The sequence below is a fragment of the Heterocephalus glaber genome, unplaced genomic scaffold, assembly GCF_053883595.1.
Source record: "Heterocephalus glaber isolate CG9 unplaced genomic scaffold, H.glaber_assembly_v1.0 deba00001481, whole genome shotgun sequence".
NCBI classification, from domain to species: Eukaryota; Metazoa; Chordata; class Mammalia; order Rodentia; family Bathyergidae; genus Heterocephalus; species Heterocephalus glaber.
In genome coordinates this window covers 47853693-47875000 of record NW_028258317.1, presented here as the reverse complement: position 1 = coordinate 47875000, position 21308 = coordinate 47853693, and the positions used below count along the sequence as shown (strand labels likewise).

Here is a 21308-nt window from a genome sequence, read left to right as displayed (position 1 = left end):
TAATGCTTTGATCTCTTCTTCAACTTGCCCAAATCATTGTTTTTCAGAATGTAAATAATAACCCACAGTCAGTGGGTTAGGAAATCAATTATGTAGATCCCAATCAACAATTCTAAAAAAATAAATAAACTGAATAGAGTAGAAAATAATCAAAATTCATTGCATATAGTGTTGATAAAAACCACTTCATGGGACTTTGTTTTCTGTCATATGTACATGTGTACATGTATGAAAATTGTCATATACGTGTGCAAATGAATGTGTACTCATGAACTAGTACATGAGTCCTGTGACACAATAATGCTGAAAAGAGACAACTGTGAAAGATTCATGACAGGCTTTCAGATCTTAAATTTTTTTTAAAATGGTCAGCTTTTGCTTTTCATGCCTTCTTGGACTACAAAGTATCGAAGAACAAAATCTTGATCTTGACACACTTAGTAAGCAATTAGAGCAAACATGTTTTAGGTCTTAAAAATATTCAACTACATGAAATCTTTTCCTTTCTGTTCATCTAGGAAGAATTTTAACATTGTTATCCTTTTAACCTGAAGTTTTAGCAATTTTGTACTACCTGAAGCTATTCTGAAAATGTTTATGGGGAAAAATACTGGATTAGAAAACAATATAAAGTGAATGTGTTCTGAGAATATCTGTTTAAATTGGGATAGTGGGTTGAAACCATGATTGTCTTTTTGGGCTTTCTCTGATTAGTTTGTAGAGCCCACATTTCTCTGCCTCACCAAGACCCCATTGTGGCTGCTATTAGCAGTTTGTGATGATAAAACTAGTTTCTGGGACATCAACTACAGAACATCTGGGGACTAGAACTACCCTTCAGGAATCTGCTGGGTTGGATAAAGTGTCAGGATGAAGACCAAGCTTACATTTTCAAATGGCCCTTGCCTTTTACAGTTTATTCGGAGTATTAGAAACTTTGCGCAGTCACTTTGTATTTACTTTTTATAAGTCACTAAAACAGGTTTTCACACAGAGTGGGTCCAGACTGGAATTATTAGAACTATATGGGCACTTGTTAGAAATGCAAATTCTGGGGCCCACAATGACTACATTAAAATCCCTGGGAGTGGAGGCCATGATGTACTTTCACCAGTTCTCCAGTGGATACACACTCAAGTTTGAAGATCGGTACACTAAAAGACAGTAATTTTTTTTCTTTGCCCAGAGCCAGACCACAATTACTACTTAAGTAATATAAACAGACAGTATTATTTGGCTTTGTGCTTCTCTTCAATGTCTTGCTACCTAACTCTTCCCAACCTTTAAGCAGTATATTTTGGAGACAGGATATCACTATGTAGTTCAGGCTGGCCTTGAACTTACGGTGATCCTCTTGCCTCTGCATGCAGAGTGCTGGGATTACAGGCATGTGCCACCATGCCCAGCTAGCAGTTTTTAATTTATATGAGCAAAATTATCAGAAGATAAGCACATATTTTGGTGAATCTAAAATCAATAAACTTATATCAACATTTCTGATTTTTAAAATACCACGGTGAGAGAGATGGTGAAACTAACCATACAAAAGGAGTTAGGGGAGATTTGTGGATTTCCATTTTTCTCTTGGATGATTAGGTGCCTTTCAGTGCTAGAACTGGCCTCCATTAGCCCATACTGTAAACCATGAAGCACTGTATGGTCAATAGCAATTATTCAGTGTTTGAGAGACTGAAAAAAATATATATCCCTAATATATCTATATATATATATATTCTAAGAACTGAGGGGGCAGAGTGAATGCTTCACACGTGAGACCCTGGGTTCTCTCCCAAGCAACAAAAAGTGTTGCATGTGTGTCTGTGTGTGTTGGGGGTGTCTTTTTAAATGTTTTATAAAACATAAACATCATGGAACAACTAGTTAATTCAGACTGTTAAATACATGAATACAAATATAAAACATTCACTTTTGTTCCAAAATACTGAATATGAATGGCTTTTAAAAACCTTAAGTAAATTTAGTGGTAGTTTTCATTGTCTATAAACTTTCAACAGTCTGATACAGTAGAAAATTCAATGAAACTTAAGACCCAAAGTTTAATTTTAATCATGACAGATCATAGACAATCTTCATGCTAGGCACATATCAGCTACAGGCATATGAGGTATATGATCAATTAGATATACTTTATAGTCATTAAGAACTTGCTTGAGATTTTAAAAAATAAACATTACTTTTTAAATAGATAATGTATTCATATAGCTCCCATCTCTTTTTCTACCTATATCCTTCTAAATATGTCTTTGACCTATGTAAGTATGATGCAAATATGCTTCTACTTACTTACACACACACACACACACACACACCCCTGCCTTTACAATATGTTTTGGGGAACCTTCCATTTCAAGGCATATATATGCTGCTTCACTGTATTTAAAAGTTATATAATGGGAGTACTGGTCAGCTGTAGAGTGCTTGCCAAGGATGTACAAAGTCCTGTGTTTGATCCCCAGCATCATAAAGAAAAAAAATATTCCACAGAAGAAATAATATTAAAACATAGTTGTCACCAGTGGACAAGTTGGCTCTTCCAAACATTTTTAAATTATAAACAACCTTACAACACATGCATTTCTAGGCAGCATTTCATATATACATGAGTATTACTAGTAGGATAAGTTTCTAGAAGTACACTCAGTGGGTTGAAAGGCATGTGTATTTTCACTTTGATAAAAAAAATGTCCACGTTGCTTTATAATCTTTTATTAGTTTAGGTTTCCTCAAGAATGACTGTGCCTAGTTCCTTATTCGCTTACTAAGGCTTATTTTTTACGGTTTCGGTTACATGAGAGATGAAAAATTCTATCCCTTTGTGGTTTATTTTTCATTTTCTTTTCAGTGAACTGACTTTTCATATACCTTCTCTACTTTTGGCTTTTTGTCTGATGGATATGTACAAATGGTCTACATATTAAAGAAATTAGTCCTCTGATTATAATTTTTAAAATTTTATGCCACTCTGCTACTTTATCACTGCCTTTATTTCTTTCTTTTTTTTTTTCGGTACTAGGGATCAAACTTGGGACCTTGGGACCTGCTTGGGAGGCAGGTGGTGGAAACACTTGGGCTAAATCCCCAGCCCTGTTTTCATTTTTATATAACTGAACTTAATCGATGTATTCTATATAACTTCTGGATTTTATATCACACTTTCTACTCTAAAAAAATAATAAACACACTTTTCCATCCAGATGAAATTAATTTTGCTACAAAGACTAATGTACGGAATTAATTAATTTTCTAAATTGCTTATCTAGTTTTTCCAAAGATCGTTTATTGAATACATTACTTCTTTACTGATAGGCAATGCCACATTTAATCTCTAATGTGTCCCCATTCTGTATTTGTTAGACCAATTAAGTTCTCAAGTTTATTCCATTTATTGGTTCATATTCATGTGCCTAGACAATTCTGTTTTAATTATAATTTTACAATGTGTTTTCATAAGTGGTAGGCTGTTTCTTCCTTCTGTATTCCTCGTATTTCTTTGTACAAAATTTTCCATTTCTGTACTGTTCTTACAATCTATCAGATAAAAGGAAAAAATTTCAGATGAAAGAAAAAAATACTGATATTTTGATTGAGATTATGTTGAAATATCCTTAAGTAAATTTAGGGAGATTCAATGTTTGATACCAAAATTCCTTATCTAAGAATATGGTATGCCTTTCCAATTATTCAATTTCCTTTTATGTCCCTCAAGAACTCCAAAAAGTTTTATTTATGGCATCTGGAATATATAGTTTATTGCCAGGTATTTTTAAATTGTTAGTGAGATCTTCATTTCATTATATTCTGTATATTTTTGTTCACATCTACAGCAGCTAATGATTTCATTGTATACTAATTTTGTACTGAGTCACGTTACTAAATTCCCTTATTATAGTTTCACCTGATTCTCTATTATTTTTTATCAGATACAATCATATCATCTACAAGATCTGATCTCTTTATTTCCTTCTGTTTTGGGGTTTCTTTCCTCCTCCTGCCTAACTGCATTTTTCCTATATTTTGAGAGGAATCCTATCTTCCTTTCTTGTAAGAAAGATGAGAATGTCATTAAAACTTATACAAAGTAAATTTAAATGAATAAAATTATTTCAAGTAATCTATAGCTATATTACAAAACTCCTAGCACATGAAATTTACTGACCCAAGTAGTTACCATAAGATACCACAGCCAGACTTTAAATGAAACTAGATGGATAATTTTGTGCCAACAAACACAATTGTAGTTGTGTATGCTGAGAAAGTGGCAATCCCATCATATGGTTTGAAGGATGAACTAATAATCATGGGATCATAAGAAATTTCCCCTCATTAGAAAAATGATAATTGGTTGTAGATATTGTGCTGTATTTTCCCCATTAAATTAGCCAGTATAAGGGACAGTATTAAAACTTTCTGGATGAAACACTGCCTCATATATTACTTGTAGACAATAACACATTTTTAACTTGCTACTGATACATTTCACATTTTATCTGACAACCTGATCTCTATGAGCAAAGTATTAGGGATTTTCTCCTTCAAAATCTATAGTAGTTTTAAACTAGTAGATTAATTAGAAATTTGGCTTGTAATTATCAGGAAAATTAAGCGAACACTAAGAGGTACTTAAGACACAGTTTACCTCCATACATAAGTATAATCTATAAACATTACTAAACCCTTCTAATCTACATTGTATATGAAATAAAATCTAGCCATTTCTGGAACATTATAATACACTGTGTTCTGAAATGCTGTTTCAGTATAAGGTAGCTGAAAAATTAAATAATGCATTATTATACTTTGCTTTAAAAATTCAGGGGAATTCACTTGTGCTTAGGAGAGCCTGAAAACCCTGTCATTCTGTTTGTCTTAACCTTCTAGCTTATTAAGATCTCTAGGAGTGCAATGTCTTATAGTCTTAACCATAAAATTATTGCCTCTACATCTTAGCTTCAAGGCTGGAGCAGTGTGGAATTGAATGACAGCTGAGTGGAATGTAGATGAAGCAATGGAGACTATAATCACTCAAAGTCTCATTTTATTAAATGCTTTGAAAACATGGTTGCAGAACCTTTAATTTATGATATAGTGCAGGAAGCAGAAGACTCGTGGTAGTCTGTATGAGGACTTTGTTTGAGGGTTCATGTTGGCCTAGGGAAAAAAGGGGCATAGGAAAACAGAAAATACTAAGATCATAATAGAGATACATGCTTCTGCCCAAATACATAAGTGGAGAAAGTGACTTTTTTTCCTTTAAGGCTAGTTGAAAGACTAAATAATTTTTATAAAATAAAAACTGTGATTTATGCATAATTTGTATACACTATTAACTTAATTGTTTTTCTTCTAAGTATACTTTTACATAAAAGAAATTTTCTTCTCATGTGACTATATGAATTTTCTACACAAGTCATAACCAATATTCCAAAGTTATTTTAACATTTTTCCTTTTGTAAGATAGACAGTTCAGGTACTTTTAATATAATAATTTTTCATAAATATGAGGAAATCCTCCACGTACTGACATAAAAAAATTTCTGAGACATACTGTGAGGTGAAAAAACACTAGACAGTACTTTTATTACTGCTGTGTGATAAAAGTATATTCTGCTTGTATATTCATACAATATCTCTAGAATGATAATTAAAAGAATTTGGTAACAACGGTTGCTTCTAAGGAAGAGAATTCAGGAACAAGGGTGAGAGGGAGATTCATTATGTACCTTCTTGTACCTTTTGATGCATATAAGTAATGGATATAGGTATAATTTATGAAAACAATTATTCAAATAATGAAATTAATAGAAATTTTAAAATAAAACAAACAGTCATTGATAACACACAAGCAAAGGAATAAGCAGACAAAATGATTTTCTGGGGAGCTAAACATATCCATATTCTTAGAAAAAGCACTCCCCTTTAACAAATTTTTAAATGTGTAAACCCAAGGATAAAGAAGAGCATCTACAATTCCTAAATGAATCCTTAGCTTTCTATAAATTATATAAGTTAAGCTAAACTCTATAGCAGCAGACAGACATCTAAACTTTCCTCTAATTAAATTACAATATTTTACATTAATCAAAAAGAAATAGATAATATTAATTTCAACATATATTTTCTTAGTGACTCTTGGTGGGACTTAGTTTTAACAAAAGTGCTTTAACATATATAATTACTAAATGTAGATACATACAGTTGTTAAAATTAATTTCATACCACAGTTTTAAAATGTATAATGTAAACTTAGTTATCAAGGAGTAAAATAACTATCTCATTGTGTGAATACAAAGAGTACCCACTAAGGACTAAATGAAGCTCCTTAAAGTAAATTGTTAATTATTATATAGTCTGGTACAAGATCAACAATATGGTGATGAGCACAGAAAAAGTCACTAATCACATTTGTAATTTTTTTATTTTCAAGTGCAAATTGTGTTTAGGTTCCAATATTCTAAAATTCTTTAAATGATATGATTATACACAAAAATAATCTAAACTACATTTGTTTTTCAAATAAATAAACACATGTAGGGAAACATTATGGTCATATAATTAGAAGAAAAGTGTATGAGTTTAGATTTCTGACTATAGCCAACTGATTTAGCAAACTGTCCATGTGCAACTGAGATAACAATAAATAGATCCCTACAATTAATTTAATGAAGTGTACAACATTTATTCAACTGCAACTTAGCTGAACTCATATTCAATAAGAATCTAACAAAAACATTACATAATCTTTCTGAAAATTCTTACTTAATTTTATCAGTGGAAAATGCCTTTCTGTGTGTACTTATTTAAGCAAAAATTATATATCTATATTTATATAAAATTTATAAACACATGGGCTCTAATTGAACAAATAAAAAATTACATATAGTAAGTAAAAGGAGCACAAGTACTTTGGCTAAATCTGAATATTGGTAGATTGTACCATAATATACCCATTATATAAAATTGAATTTGTTATCATTGTAATTTTTTAAAAACAATGACATTCTATGCACCTTGAAAACTGGAAATTCACAATGCAGAAGCCAAAAATGAAATGCTAAAGCATCTTTATGTAAAATGTTTTCACTTAAAGTTATATAACTAAGTTGTAAGCTCAATTCAAAATTCTGTTAATGATTAAGAGATACTTCTAGTATAAGGGGATAGTTCTAAGTTACATACTGAATATTTCAAGTGCTAATCTTTTACTTTTCTTAGTAATGGGTTTATTTCAAATCATAAACTTTCTTCATTAGCATACTTTGAAAATTAAGGTAAACTTTAATTAAGGTAAACTGCACATTAAGGTAAACTTTTCTTTGTGTCTGGGAATTATTCTTATTATTTTTAAATGAAAGTATTTCTAGACAAATCAAATGTGAACGGGAGTCAACACAATTATTTTGAGAACTCTAGCAGGAATCTTTGCTAGGAGGGAACTGAATAAAGGTATTTAGTTGCTATTCCCAAGTATTCAAACCTAAATAGTTTCACATTAACTGAATGAATCAACTACTCATTCCACTTACTTCTGAGCTCTTAAGGAATGGCCCAGTTGAGGGAACTCCTCAAAGGGGAACCCTTTCTGATATTAAAAACAGTTGATGCTCAAGTCCCTCCTATAAAATATTATATTAGTTTTATTTAACAGTGAACATCTTCCCTTGTGTTTTAAACCATCTCTCAATTACATATAATAACTGATAACAGTAGAAAGGCTAGGTAAATAGTTATTGTGTTGTATCATTTAGGGAAGATAAGAAAAAGAAGCCGGTGCATGTTCAGTACAGATGCGATTTTATTGCAATCTCAGGTTGGTTGAATCGATTGATATGAAACTTGTGGGTGTAGAGGGCTGACTATATTAGTTCTGGTCACAAATTTGGCTACAATATAGGCTACTACACAATCAGTTGTATCAGTCATGCAATAGATTTTGGCTCAATGTTTAGAAAGAAAAGACTTGCATCTTGACCAACAAGTTGCCAAGATTGTGGGCATGTGCATTTTATGGCTCCATAGTGAATGAAGAAGATATGACATCAAACAAATTCCTTTTCATGACCTGGCACTTACTAAAAAATAATGGCTTTTAGGAGTTGAAACAACCAAAAACCTACTGATTTTCTAACATTTGGAAAGAAAAGGATGGTAGGAAATCTTTATTAAGTTTATAGTACTTAAACCTTGTTAACTAGTAACGTGAAAATGTAAACTAAAAAAATCACAAATTCACTGAGAATTTAGCCAATACAAATCTTTATTATCATGGAAAGGGAGCCCTAAATTAAATATATGTTTTGGTAATTAAACACAAGGTAATACAATGAACAGTAGTGGAGGTATATTTAGGTGAGTACTACCATAGGGGCTTTGATGAGGGTACTTTATGATTTACCCATTAAAAAGTTATCTTTTTAATTTAGTGTTATATTTCTTTTGTTAAAAAGGAAATAATCTTGAAAAAAGAAAATCTTGCAACCATTTCAGCTCTTTCATCCTTAATAAAACAAACCTCAAATATGACACTTTTAAGGGTAAATACATATAACTGATATAATGAGTTGATATTTTTAAATGTTTTAACTATTCCCAGTTACTATAATTCAGTTATTTTTTGAATATAATAAAATATAATGAATATAATAAAAACCACATATCAATTTGTGTATTGGATAACTTGCGGAGTAATGCTACCTTTCACATACTATATAGAAAAACAAAGGATATTCTTTATCCTTCCCCCCAAAAACTAAACTATGAAATTTATGCTGTTAGTACTTGCAACTATATTAACTGTAATAACCCTAAATCCAATTGCTGAGGATGTTTAATAGGTAGCAAAAAATCAGTGTGAGGGCAGTGAGAGTGGCTACAGAAGGTGAGATAGAAAAGATGGCGTGGGAAGGATGGTATGGTAACATGAGGGTGGATGAAACAGAAGTAGGAAAACACATTTTCCCTGTTTTTTAGTTTTCTTAAGGCCTTAATAAATGTCAACTATTTTTCTTTTCACTGAAAATGGCTTCATAGGTAGCCTTTATTAGGAATGCTATAATATACTGGCACTTTTTTTACCTCTTCTCTTTTTTTGGTAAAGATATAGTTATTTTTGTATCTAGGATATTTTATAATTATTTTATAACAAGTATGACTTTTAAAGACAAGAAGAAATAAGGAAATCATTTAATCTAACCCCTTATTTTTTTGATAGGGGAACTGAAATTCAGAGAAGCTATGATTTATTAGTGGCAGTTCTCTTTAGTTTCTAATTTATATAAACATGATGATATGACTAAAAGATTTAGAAATATTATATCTGATATCATTAAAAACAAGAAATAAGTACACATAAGAATCCCTCAAAAACATGAAGAAATTTCAAAAGGGAACATTCTATTCAGAACAGATAGTTACCAGTTCTGATGTTAGTATGAAATACTGAATTAAAAATAAATGGCTTTAGGGCCGGAGATTTAGCTTAGTTGTTCTGCTGCCTGCCTCACAAACGTAAGGTCCCGTGTTCGATCCCCGGTACCAAAAAAAATAAAATAAAATAAAATAAAATAAAATAAAATAAAATAAAATAAAATAAATGGCTTTAAAAATGGATGACAGCAAAAGTATTAAATGATGAAAATATGAACACAGGTATCACTACATATATACAAAGTATATGCAAAGTACTTACCATGCATATATAGCATGTTGAAGAAAACACATCAAATGAAAACTATAAACCTCTCATATTATTTTCTCCCAATTTTATTTCTACCTTATTTTATTTTATGGTAAGAAAGGGTACATCTACTTCATTCAAATGTTTAGCACCTTTGTATGTGACATCTAGAAAATCAACCATTGTAACTTCGGTTTAAATGATCATTTTCCCTTTATAGGCTTAGTTGAAGTGATAAAGGGAAGTTTGGTTTACAGACTTTGATGATATCAAATTTTGCACAACTTTCTATGATTATTTCTGACATCACTTCAACACATTAAAATATCTTGTGTGAAAATAATATTAACATTTAAAATTTTTAAAAATCATATATATGGGTATGTCCCCAATATATTATTTGCTCATAGCTATGATCAGAGTTAGCAAAAATATTTCTTATGTGAATCACCTGTATCAGTGCTTCCCAAAGTGTCTCTCTGGTAAAATGTAACATGGGTTTGACATAGCAGGGAGGTGAATTTTTTTATTTTACTATTTAAGTACTGATTTCATACATATTAAAAAACAATTACACATGGTTCTCTATGTTAGAAATGAGTTGGCTTAAAAGGTATTAAATAATAGTACAGACAAATGTGAATACAGTGAAACCCAAATGACCTACAGTTTGGAAAATACTGCCCTACATAATGTAACTTCTCTGGGGATGAGCTGATAAAAATACTAATAATAAAAGATGTGAACATTCCAAATAAACTATATTTTATTCTCTATTTTACTGACTGCCTTTTATAAAGTATGCATGATACAAAAATAAGTTCTTTCAGTAGAGATTTAAAGTATTTTAATGGGCATCACTGAAGAAATTCTATTAAAATCAGTAACTTTGTAAGACTCACCTAACTGCCCATTACTAATGAAAATTTGCTAATTCACTTAATTGGGGGATATACAGATCAGTAACATTCTGCATAATACTATGTGCATGAAATTCTGCACGCTACAATACTAACAAGGCGTAACATGTTCTTGCTCCAGTCTCATCTTTGTGGTTCTTTTCCTTTCACAGAGGAAAACGCACAATAGAAGCTACCAAGAAGCTAAATTCAGCAAATAAAAACTCAAAATACTTACTGTTGCTGGGGAGGCTCGAGTTGTGTGTGTCACTGAGTGACCAGAATTCTCCATTGAATTGCCAATCAGATAGGTTCCTCCAGAGCTGCTGATGAGTTGTCCTCCAGTGACGCCCATCTGAATCCCACCAGTGCCCACCATACTGTGGGAGGAGACCACGGTAGTCACCTGTGCAGAACTCCCTTGAGTATCAAAATAATTCCCTCCAGTGTTTTGGCTGTACATCTGTGTTTCTGTGTAAGGATAAGTTGTTGTTCGGCTTTAGAAGAAGAAAAACAAAGGGGAGAAATTCATTATCTTATTCATACCATCTGATAAATTTTCTTCACTATAAATATATTTGAAATATATCATTCAGCTTAGCCTTTGGAACATGGCAAATGTTGCATTTTTGTATGGAACTTCCCCAAAATAGTCAAATTTACTTTCTGAATTAAAGGCATTTTCTTTTAATTAGCATCTCAAATCATTTCTGTACTTCAGCGGTTCTGCCCTGTATAGGTACCTACCTCTAAAACATAAATAAGCTCAGGTCATTCCCCTCAAAGAAACCTTGGTAAGCAACTGCTTCACTTCCTTATAAAACCTACAAGTCCAAGCTTTAGAAAAGCTGAGATTTGCAATAACTGAGGCCTGACAAGTCAACTACTTCATAGTGTGGACTCACAATAAGCCTCCAAGGAGGTTTTGCTCCAAAAAAGATCTCGAGCTAAAACAGTTTATTCATCTTTGGCCCAGAATCTCTCTCTAGTATTTCCTCTCCTTTCACACTCAACCTTCTCTATGATATGACTATGTCCCCATTCACGTTCTCCCTTTTTGCTTCTCAACAAAGAAGTAAAACTTCTGCCCTTAGCCTTTTACTCAATGTGCTTTTAATAAGGTCACTTGTGACCAAATCTAAATACCAAGCTAAAAGGCTCCTGTAAGCCCTCATCTTTTTTAACCTCTCTGCAATGTGACATTGCTGACCACTCCGTTTGCCCTTTCCCTCCTTTTTCTGTTCTGATTAAGCTTTTTTAATGTTATTTTTCATTTTCAATTGGCTAGAATTTATATTAAAATCGTTTTTAAACTCTTTATTAAAAACTCACAAGAAATTAAAACATATAGAAATAAAAACTGTATAGTAATAATACAAAACATACTTTTACCTTAAAAACTCAAATACCAAATTAAAATTCCCAGTTCTTACTATTCTCATTAACTCCGTATTCTAGAGGTAGCCACTCTTGACAGTTGGGTGTGTATTTTTAGTCATTCCCTGTACTTACAGTAAGTCTTCTTGCCTCTTAACCATTTGGGTCCCCCCTTACCTTCTACGGCATTTCATTTCCACTTTTTACATTTTTACCTCTACCTCTCAGGAACCTTTTGCCAGTCTCCACCTTCCAGGCACTTTCTATATTGCATTTTTTGAACTTTCCTTTTTTGCTCTTTATTTTAATTTAGATCACAGACCTTTACCGTATACTCTGACATATGTGCGTTGGTACTAAATAATCATAGAGTATGATATCTTTGCAATCTTTACTTTCAAGTTACACTTAAAGAATTTTAAATCTGGTCTTCTGTTTAACTCTATTTGGAAAACCCATGATATGTAGGAGGCATTACATATCATATGTAACGTAAGATGTTATTCCTTCTATTTCTTACTCTTCTTCTATACTCCCCTCTCAGCAGAACAGGATCACCATCCTCAGTTTTGGAAATTAATCCTGAGTCTTCCCTCATTCAGACGACATGAGCCACCAAGTCCTGCCAATTTTATCTTCTAAATAAAATTCAAATTCTCCAATTTTCCTTTCCATCCTCATACCTGCTGCCTTAATTCATAATGTTCCCTATTATAATTGCCTTCTAATTGGTTTTCTCCCCTCTAATCAGGCTCTCTTCCAACCTACCTCCAACTCTGCTGCCAGAGAATTTTCTAAAATGCAAATGTGAAAAAGAAAACTTTGCTTAAAAATCTTCCCATGATTGTCTCCTACCTTCAAAATTTTCCTTTACCTTCAAAAAAAAGTTCAGAACCTTTGACAGCTCTACTGAATCATCAGAGGCTGGTGGCTATTTATTCTCAGGAGTTGTTGCTGATCAGGTTCTGAAATGCTTCCCTCTTTATGTGACCATTTGGCTCTTCTGCTCAAAGTGGCATTTTTCTCTTACCTCTCCACTTTCCTACATATGACTTCCTCTGCATGGAAGGCTGCATTTCGCTTCAACTCCCTTCCTTTGTGCGAATCATCCCTAAACTCTCAGCTTAAATTCCTTATCTCAGAATTATTTTCCACATCCTTTACCCTCCGTAGCCACTCCTTGTGGGACTATTATATTTTGTTATCTGTACTTTTCTAACACACTTTGCTTTCCCGGAATGTCTAAGCATTCCCATGAAATCACATTTTATTCCCATCTGTAATCTCAACACTTAATATATTTGCTGATATTTACTAGGCACACTAAATTAAAATATGATTCTGTTTAAAGTATATTATATATAGTAGCCAATTTCATAAAATTCTTGAACACAAATCTTTTGATGATTTGTTAACACATAAGAAACCATGCTAAACTTTCCAATGTTTATGTATAATTTAAAACAGACCATTTAACCCAATACTTGTAATTTATAATATAAACTTTATTATGATAATTGTGATCACAAAGTATTCCAAACCAGGTAAAATTACTTCTTTCTAGGTATAAATTTCAGTTTGTACTGGTGACAGAAACAATTCCACCAAGAGCATTCTTTTTACATACAGAAAATAATATTTAAAATACATATAAAATTTGTGTCCATCATTACTACATTTCTCAGGTGGAAATCTCATTTATTAAATAAAATAAAGGATGCTGATTATAAATGTAGATAAAAGAGAAATTAGGTCATTTAAATTTATGTAAAATAAATATAACAGTGGCCCCACTTAACTGTGCCTAGAATAACACAATATGATTTTGGTATTTGAGTATAGTCAAATAAATTCTACAAATACATGTAGAACAATAAATACTTTGACAAATGCAGGATATGATGCTGACTTTGTGTACAACAGTCCAAGCAGGTAGGTATATCCTCGGGTAATAAGTCAATTTTTCAAATAAAAATATACTAATAGCTTATGTTCACTGATCATTTATTTACTAAGTAACTCATTTAAATTTTCTGACAAGTCTGAGAGGTATTGATATAATTCCTATTTCATATACAAGCTAAATAACTGAAGTTTGGATAAGAAGCTCTGTCCAAAGCACACAGCTGAGGAATCATGGACTTGGAATCTGAACTTAATCATGTTCTCAACTGTTACATCACCTAATGAGAATTTAACATTTTATGTATGTCAATGATTTACATGAATAACTACTTAAGACTAATCCTAACAAGTATTAGAAGGGCCAGATTAACTTTCTGTTGTTTTGGAGGATTTCCTTACACCTCAGCTCACTGCTCATTCTCACCACACTACTTTCCCTATTAGCCAGAACGAGACCTTCTGATGTACTTGCAATGGTAAAGAAGGACAGAAGAAAAAGGCAAAGACATTTCAGAGGCTACTGCATTCACCATCACAAAACTTGACCATAAAAGTTGCTACTGCATTGTAAGAGAAACATCCCAAGGGATTTAAATTACCCCAGGTTTCAAGCATGCTCTCTTTTTATAATTAGATTTTAATGAACAACAGTAATACAAATGCATCCAGATGTAAAATTAACTCTCAAGTCAATCTGAAAATATGGTAGCAAAAAGCAAGCCACTTTAATTTTCCATACTTCCTTCCAGTTGGGTATGACTCATGAGTTAGAAAATAATCAAAGAACAAAAGAAGAAAGAAAATTACTACAGAATATGTTTAATCTATAAAATATCATCTTTTCCCCATTCATCAATCATGACCCATAGGACTGTGAAGAAGTCTTGGCTATTGCACAAACATTAAACTAAGGATGGGCAATTTCGAAGGGGTAAAAATGGACACAATTATTTTAGAAGGAAGTGTCATGAATTGTCTGAATTTGGTTCTGACAAAAATATACTTGCAATGGCAAATGGAGGAGACTTTTAAACACTGGGTTGAATAACAGAGGCAGAGCATCATGATATCCTTAGTCACTGTTCTTTCAAATTAATAAAACAAGCATTACCCCATTTGTTAAGAGTCCCTGGAGCAAAAGCCATGCAGAAGAACTCCTAAAAATGTTTTCTGTATCTACATGCTTTAAGATCTTGAATAAAATACATCTTTTATAGAAGGGAAGGGGATCAAGAGACAGAGGAAGGAGTGAGGGAGAAGAGGGGATGAAAAAAAGAATTAAGATGTGTTATGTACATGTACCAACTCCCCAAAAGGAATGCAATCATGACGTACAGTAAATACGTACTAATAAAAAATACTGAGGCAATTTTAAATAGAAGTGTCAACAGACCACCAGAAAAAAAGTTCTTTCTTTAATATTAGAAATATGATACCTCAAATTCTGATACCTGAAATCAGCTTGTTTTTCATATTGTATACACTGAACACATCCTTCATATGAGTTATGGCTTGCACACTATTTTCCCCCAGAAATTTCTAAAACACATGTTCCAGAAAATTTACTCAAATTTTGGCACATAAGATTGCAAGCAGCTATTTCTGGGCTGTGCATTCCTAAAATAGCTAAATTCCCAAGCAATTTTGTATAGATTTAAAAGATGCTTCTGTGTTCATTTTGCTTTTTCTATATTGATTGCCACAGACTACATCCTGAAAATCATGTGTCATATTATTTCTAAACTAGGAGAAATCTTCTCATTGCTCTCTGCATGTATCCAGTAATGAATGTGAATACTCAGATATATGTATACTTGTTGACAAAAGCTTCTTAAGGGCTGACACTATTATGAAGCTATTGTAAATGTCAGAACTCTGAGCCATTTAATTCAGTATTTTAGAGCTGTCTGCATCCCATCATGCCCTAGCATACAGCTTCACTAAGCAGGACTCTGAATATTATCTGCTTGCTTATTCAATAGAATTATTATGCCAATTTACTGTAGCTGTAAACAATTTTTCGGTTTTCTTAAATATCTAGTGTTTTATCCAGAAATCCAAATATATAATATTTCTAAATTATGCTTTTTATTTTACCAAAGTTTTGAATGTCCTTCCACCAAAAAGCTTGTCATTATAAAATCAAGCAATAGTAAGAAAGTGATAAATTAAGGAAACAGCTTATAAATTTTACACAACAAATTGTATTATGGTGATAGAATACAGTAACAGTGATTATTATTCTTTTTTATGCACATTATTAAATTCTTTTATTGGTACATTGAAGGTATACAACACAATTACATTTCTCATTGGGAACTGTACCTTTACATAATGCATCTTGGTTCTTATTTTTTCCCCATTCCTAGCCCTCCCTTCACTCCCTCCATCCTTCCCTATTTACAAAGACTTTATTTCCATTTTTTCCATTTCTCATCATTTTTTCCTTTCCCTTCTTTCCTTTCCCCTGCCCCTACCACTACCCCTACCCCTTTGGACCTTCCTATTTTACATTATCGATTATTCATTCTAATCATGGGCACATTTTAGGTATACAATATAATGACATTCATCATTGGAAATCTGCACCTTTACATAGTCTCTCTTGGTTCTTATTTTTCACCCTTGCCCAGCCTTCCCTTCAATCCCTCCGTTCCTATTTACAAAGATTTTGTTCCTATTTTTCCATTTTCTCATATTAATCCAATTTCCTTCTATCCTTTCCCCTAGCCCTCACACTTCCTTCCCCTTTGCCCCTTTTCTTCCTATTTCACATTACCTATTATACATTTTAGTCCTTATTTACACTTTCAGTTTCTCATACAAGAGAAACTATTCGGTGTTTATACATGTGTGTCCTATTTATTTCACTTAAGAGTATTGCCTCAATGTGCATCCACTTAGCTATAAATGTCTCCAATTTCTCATTTTTATGGCTGAGTAGTACTCCATTTTATAAAAAAAAGCACATTTTCTTTATCCAGTCTCCAGTTGATGGGCATTTGGGCTGTTTCCAAGTTTTATCTATCACAAACTGTGCTGCTATGAACATGGGCGCACATATATCACTGTGGTATGATTCTTTGAATTCTTTGGGGAAGATCCCCATCAGGGGAATAGTGGGGTCAAATGGGACTTCCAGTCCTAGTTCTTTGAGGTATCTCCATACTGATTTCCACAGAGGTTGCACCAGTCTACATTCCCACCAACAATGGAGAAGGGTTCCTTTCTCTCCACACTCCCACCAGTATTTGTTATTGGTTGATATCTTGATAGCAGTCACTCTTTGTGGGGTGAAGTGGAATCTCAGTGTTGTTTTCATCTGCATCTCTCGAATGACCAGTGATGCTGAACATTTTTTCATATATTTATTTGCTGTTTTTACTTCTTTGTCTGAGAAATGTCTGTTCATTTCAGATGCCCATTTTTGAATTGGGTCTTTGGTCTGATTTTTTTCAGTTCTTTATATATTCTGGATAGTAGACCTTTGTCTGAGGTACAGCTGCTAAAAATTTCTTCTCACATTGTAGGTTGTCTCTTAGCTCTGTTGGTAGTTTCTCTTGCAGAGCAGACGCTTTTTAATAAGATGAGATCCCAGTTGTTGATTCTTTGTGCTAGCTCCCATGCTTCTGAAGATTTGTTCATAAAGTCTTTTCCTATGCCCATGTCTTCAAGAGTTCTACCTAACTTATCTTCCAGCAAGTTTAGTGTTTCTGTCTTGATATTTAGATCTTTAATCCACTTCGATCTTAGTTTAGTGCATGGTGATACATATGGGCCTAGTTTTAATCTTTGGCAGGTTGAAATCCAGTTTTTCCAACAACATTTATTAAAGAGGCTATCTTTCCTCCAATGATGGTGGTTGGTTCCTTTGTCAAAGATGAAGTGGCTGAGTATGTCTGAAGTTGTTTCTGCATCTTCTAATCTAGTCCACTGATCTTTGGGTCTGTTTCTTTCCCAGTACCATGCTGTTTTTATCACAGTAGCTTTGTAGTATAGTTTCAAGTTGGGGATTGTGATACCTCCAGCTATGTCTCTGTTGCCTAGAATTGCTTTTGCTATTCTAGATTTCTTCTGCTTTCAAATGAAGTTTTGGATTGTTTTCTCTAGCTCTGTGAAGTAGACTGTTGGAATTTCAATAAGCATTGCATTAAATCTATATAGTACTTTTGGAAGTATGGCCATTTTCACTATATTGATTCTTCCTACCCAGGAACAAGGGATATCTTTCCATTTCCTTATATCCCCTTCGATCTCCTTCTTCAGAATGGTGTGGTTTTCAGTGTACAGGTCTTTTGCTTCGTTTGTTAGGTTGATTCCTAGATATTTCATTTTTTTAGATGCCATTGTAAAAGGAATTCTTTACCGAATTTCTCTCTCAATGGGTCTGCTATTGGCGTATAAGAAGGCTATTGTTTTTTGAGTGTTAACCTTGTATCCAGCTACTCTACTGAATCTATCAATTAGGTCTAGAAGACTTTTGACTGAGTTTTTTGGATCTTCTATGTAAAGTATCATATCATCAGCAAATAATGACAGTTTCACTTCTTCCTTTCCTGTCTTTATTCCCTGTATTTCTTTCTCTTTTCTAATTGCTATGGCTAATGTTTCCAGAACAGTATTGAACAGGAGTGGTGATAGTGGGCATCCTTGTCTTGTTCCTGATTTTAGCATGAAAGTTTTCAGTTTTTGACCATTTAGTATGATGTTGGCTGTTGGTTTTTCATAGATAGCCTTAATCAGGTTGAGATAAAGACCTTCTATTCCAATTTTCTTAGTGTTTTTATCATAAATGGGTGTTGGATTTTGTCAAATGCTTTTAGAAATGTCTATTTTCTATATACCTGCTTAGGATTTCAGTCCCTCTTCATTATGCTGAAGAGTCACTGGGTCATTATAATGGATATACTTGCAGGAATTTCTATTACACCACATCTCAAATCCATTCCTGCTTGTACAACTCATCAAATTTTGTGAATGTAGAGGGGAGGTAAATCCCACTTCTACATATAATACCCATAAGTCCAAATATTGTCATTCCCAACCTTCCTTGCAAACACCCAAAGGAAATTAGCTCAGGGTTTAAATAATCAGATGCATTTCGCCTAAATCAGGAACTCCCAGCACAAAGCAATGGGAATGATGGCATGTTGTGGGAGTCGTGTCCACCTTCCAGTGGAGGAAGGGCAGGAGCCAAGGTCAGTATCCAGAGGCAGCAATGGTGATCAGAGTTTAGGATAGCAGCAGCGGCAAAGGGTTCCTTAATGGACTACCACTGGGTGTAGTTTTGTTCCTCAATGGACTACTTTGTAGTGAGGTTTTGTTTATGGTCTAGCTGCTGTCTAATCTCACTCGTGTCTGTATTTTTCTAGCCCAATTTTCCACATTTCCTGGAAAGTCTGTGACCAACAAATATCATTCAAACAATTCTTTTTCTTAAGAGATCCAGAGTTTCTGGTGCTTGAAATCAAGAACTTCTGCCTTTGTTTCCCATTATGAACCTTTTACCCGGGCCATCAAAGCCCTAGGTACGTGTGCATAGCATAAGAACCTTTTCCACCAGAAAAAAATAAATAAAACGTGTGGATGGAAGATCAGCAAAGTTGTGTAGACACATCAGCAGCATCTCAATTCAGTTTAATTCATTCTTCCCAGTGTACAATATTTGAAACTACCAATTAACCTGTTCCTGTCTCACCTGTCATTAAATGCTGTTCTCTTGTATTTAATTCATTCAACAAATATAAATTGAGTACCTCTCATATGTCACTGTTCTAAGTTCATAGAATTGGCAGAATGGGCAGAGACAACCAACGTCTTTGCCCACATATATCTTACATTCTAATGGTGGAGAGACAAGTGATAGATAAGTTCAAATAGTCAAGAGAATGACTGATAGTCATATTAAGAATTGTGAAAGAATGTGATCTCTGTTAGAGAACACTAGAAAAATATCTACACAAATATGATTCTGGATCTTATAAGAAAACTTATTTGGCCATTAATAATGCTGAGAAATAGTTGATAAGGTAAGAGAAAAACAAAAGAACATGGATTCAGAAACACCCCAAAAAAGTGATTCCAGGATAGGGTGATTGGTTGACTGCTAGAGATTAAACATATTTAATATAGAAGAACATCTATTAGATTTAACAACTGAAGGCTGTTCGTGACATGGATAAGACAAATTTCACAGTAATGTGGAAAAGAAAGTCACCTTGGAAAAAGCTGAAGAATATGATCAATTCTGAGAAATTTTAATATGAAGAGGAATAGAGAAACAAGATACTTTTTAGAGATGGGTTTTGTCAAGTGGCATTTTATTTTAATAAATGAATGCAGTTAAAGGATGCATGCCAAAGCTAAACCGAAGAAGGGTATTAAGTCCAGGCCAGGAGGCAGTATACCTACACTCAAAGTTAAGCATGCTACTAAACTGGAAGTAATTTGGAGCCTTGGAACATTCGCTGAGAAGTGTATTTAAACTGAGTACTGTCTGAGATCCAGACTATTGCCACTGTCTTCTCCACAACCTTCTGGCCATCATAAAGCTCAACTTTTATGAACAGCCTTAGATTTTATAGGAAAGGGATTTTATTCTCTTTTTGAAGCACAGTGCTGTTACTCCTGACCTTTAAAAATTCATGCTACCAACAAGTATTTCTCAGTCTTGCTTCCAAATACTTATTTTATCTTTTATTTTTATTAGGACATGCTTGCAGTGCAAAATGATTACAATCATCATTGCCAAATACTTGTTCTAGGAGAGATTTTTGTCAAGCTTTACTTTTACAGTACATTTTATAAAAATAGCTGTACTAAAAGTGAATTTTTTTTCAGACATTAAAAATTACCTTCACTTCCACTACTTCCTTCCCTTCTTTAACCTCATCTGGTAATTAAGTAATCCTTTTAGCTACTACTCCCCATTTTACAGGTTAGTAAATATAAGTGCAAGCATGTTATTTGCCTAAGGCTATACCAGTAGTGAGACATTACATCTAAATACAGGTTTATAAAGTCCACTTAAGGAAATTAATACCACAACTTGGTTCTAAACTTAAAAACATCATGTGTAGATTGCTTTCATTTCCTCCTTTCCTATTTGGAGAGAAGAGGAGAAAAATTAAGTATCTAAATTATTTCCTACATTATATAGAATTATTCTGCATGTCAACCTACTGGACATAAAAATATCACAGTGCAAATTGCCCTTAATGTGGCATACTTTGGTTATATTAATGGATAATAAGAAAAGGGTATATAAAGGCAGTCAAATAATTACTCTTTTAGAAGATACTTAACTAAATAACCAACATTGAAAAATGATTAAAATATTGACTTTTCTACAATTTTTCAACCATCCAAATATTAGCCATCAAACTATATGCCCCCACCCAAGTACAGTTTACAATCACAAAATAAACTTAATT

The 21308-nt window shown here is 33.1% G+C and overlaps 1 protein-coding gene across 12 annotated transcripts in view; it reads right to left on the bottom strand.

Annotated features, from left to right (window-relative positions):
* Window positions 1-21308, bottom strand: part of Rfx3 (regulatory factor X3) — a 293033-nt gene that overhangs the window by 100945 nt on the left and 170780 nt on the right. For all 12 annotated transcript variants that reach the window (XM_087184012.1, XM_021252766.2, XM_004838227.3 and 9 more), the window contains one exon: window positions 10832-11090. In XM_087184012.1, coding sequence (XP_087040138.1) covers window positions 10832-11090 — 259 coding nt within the window. The remainder of the gene's footprint in view (window positions 1-10831; window positions 11091-21308) is intronic.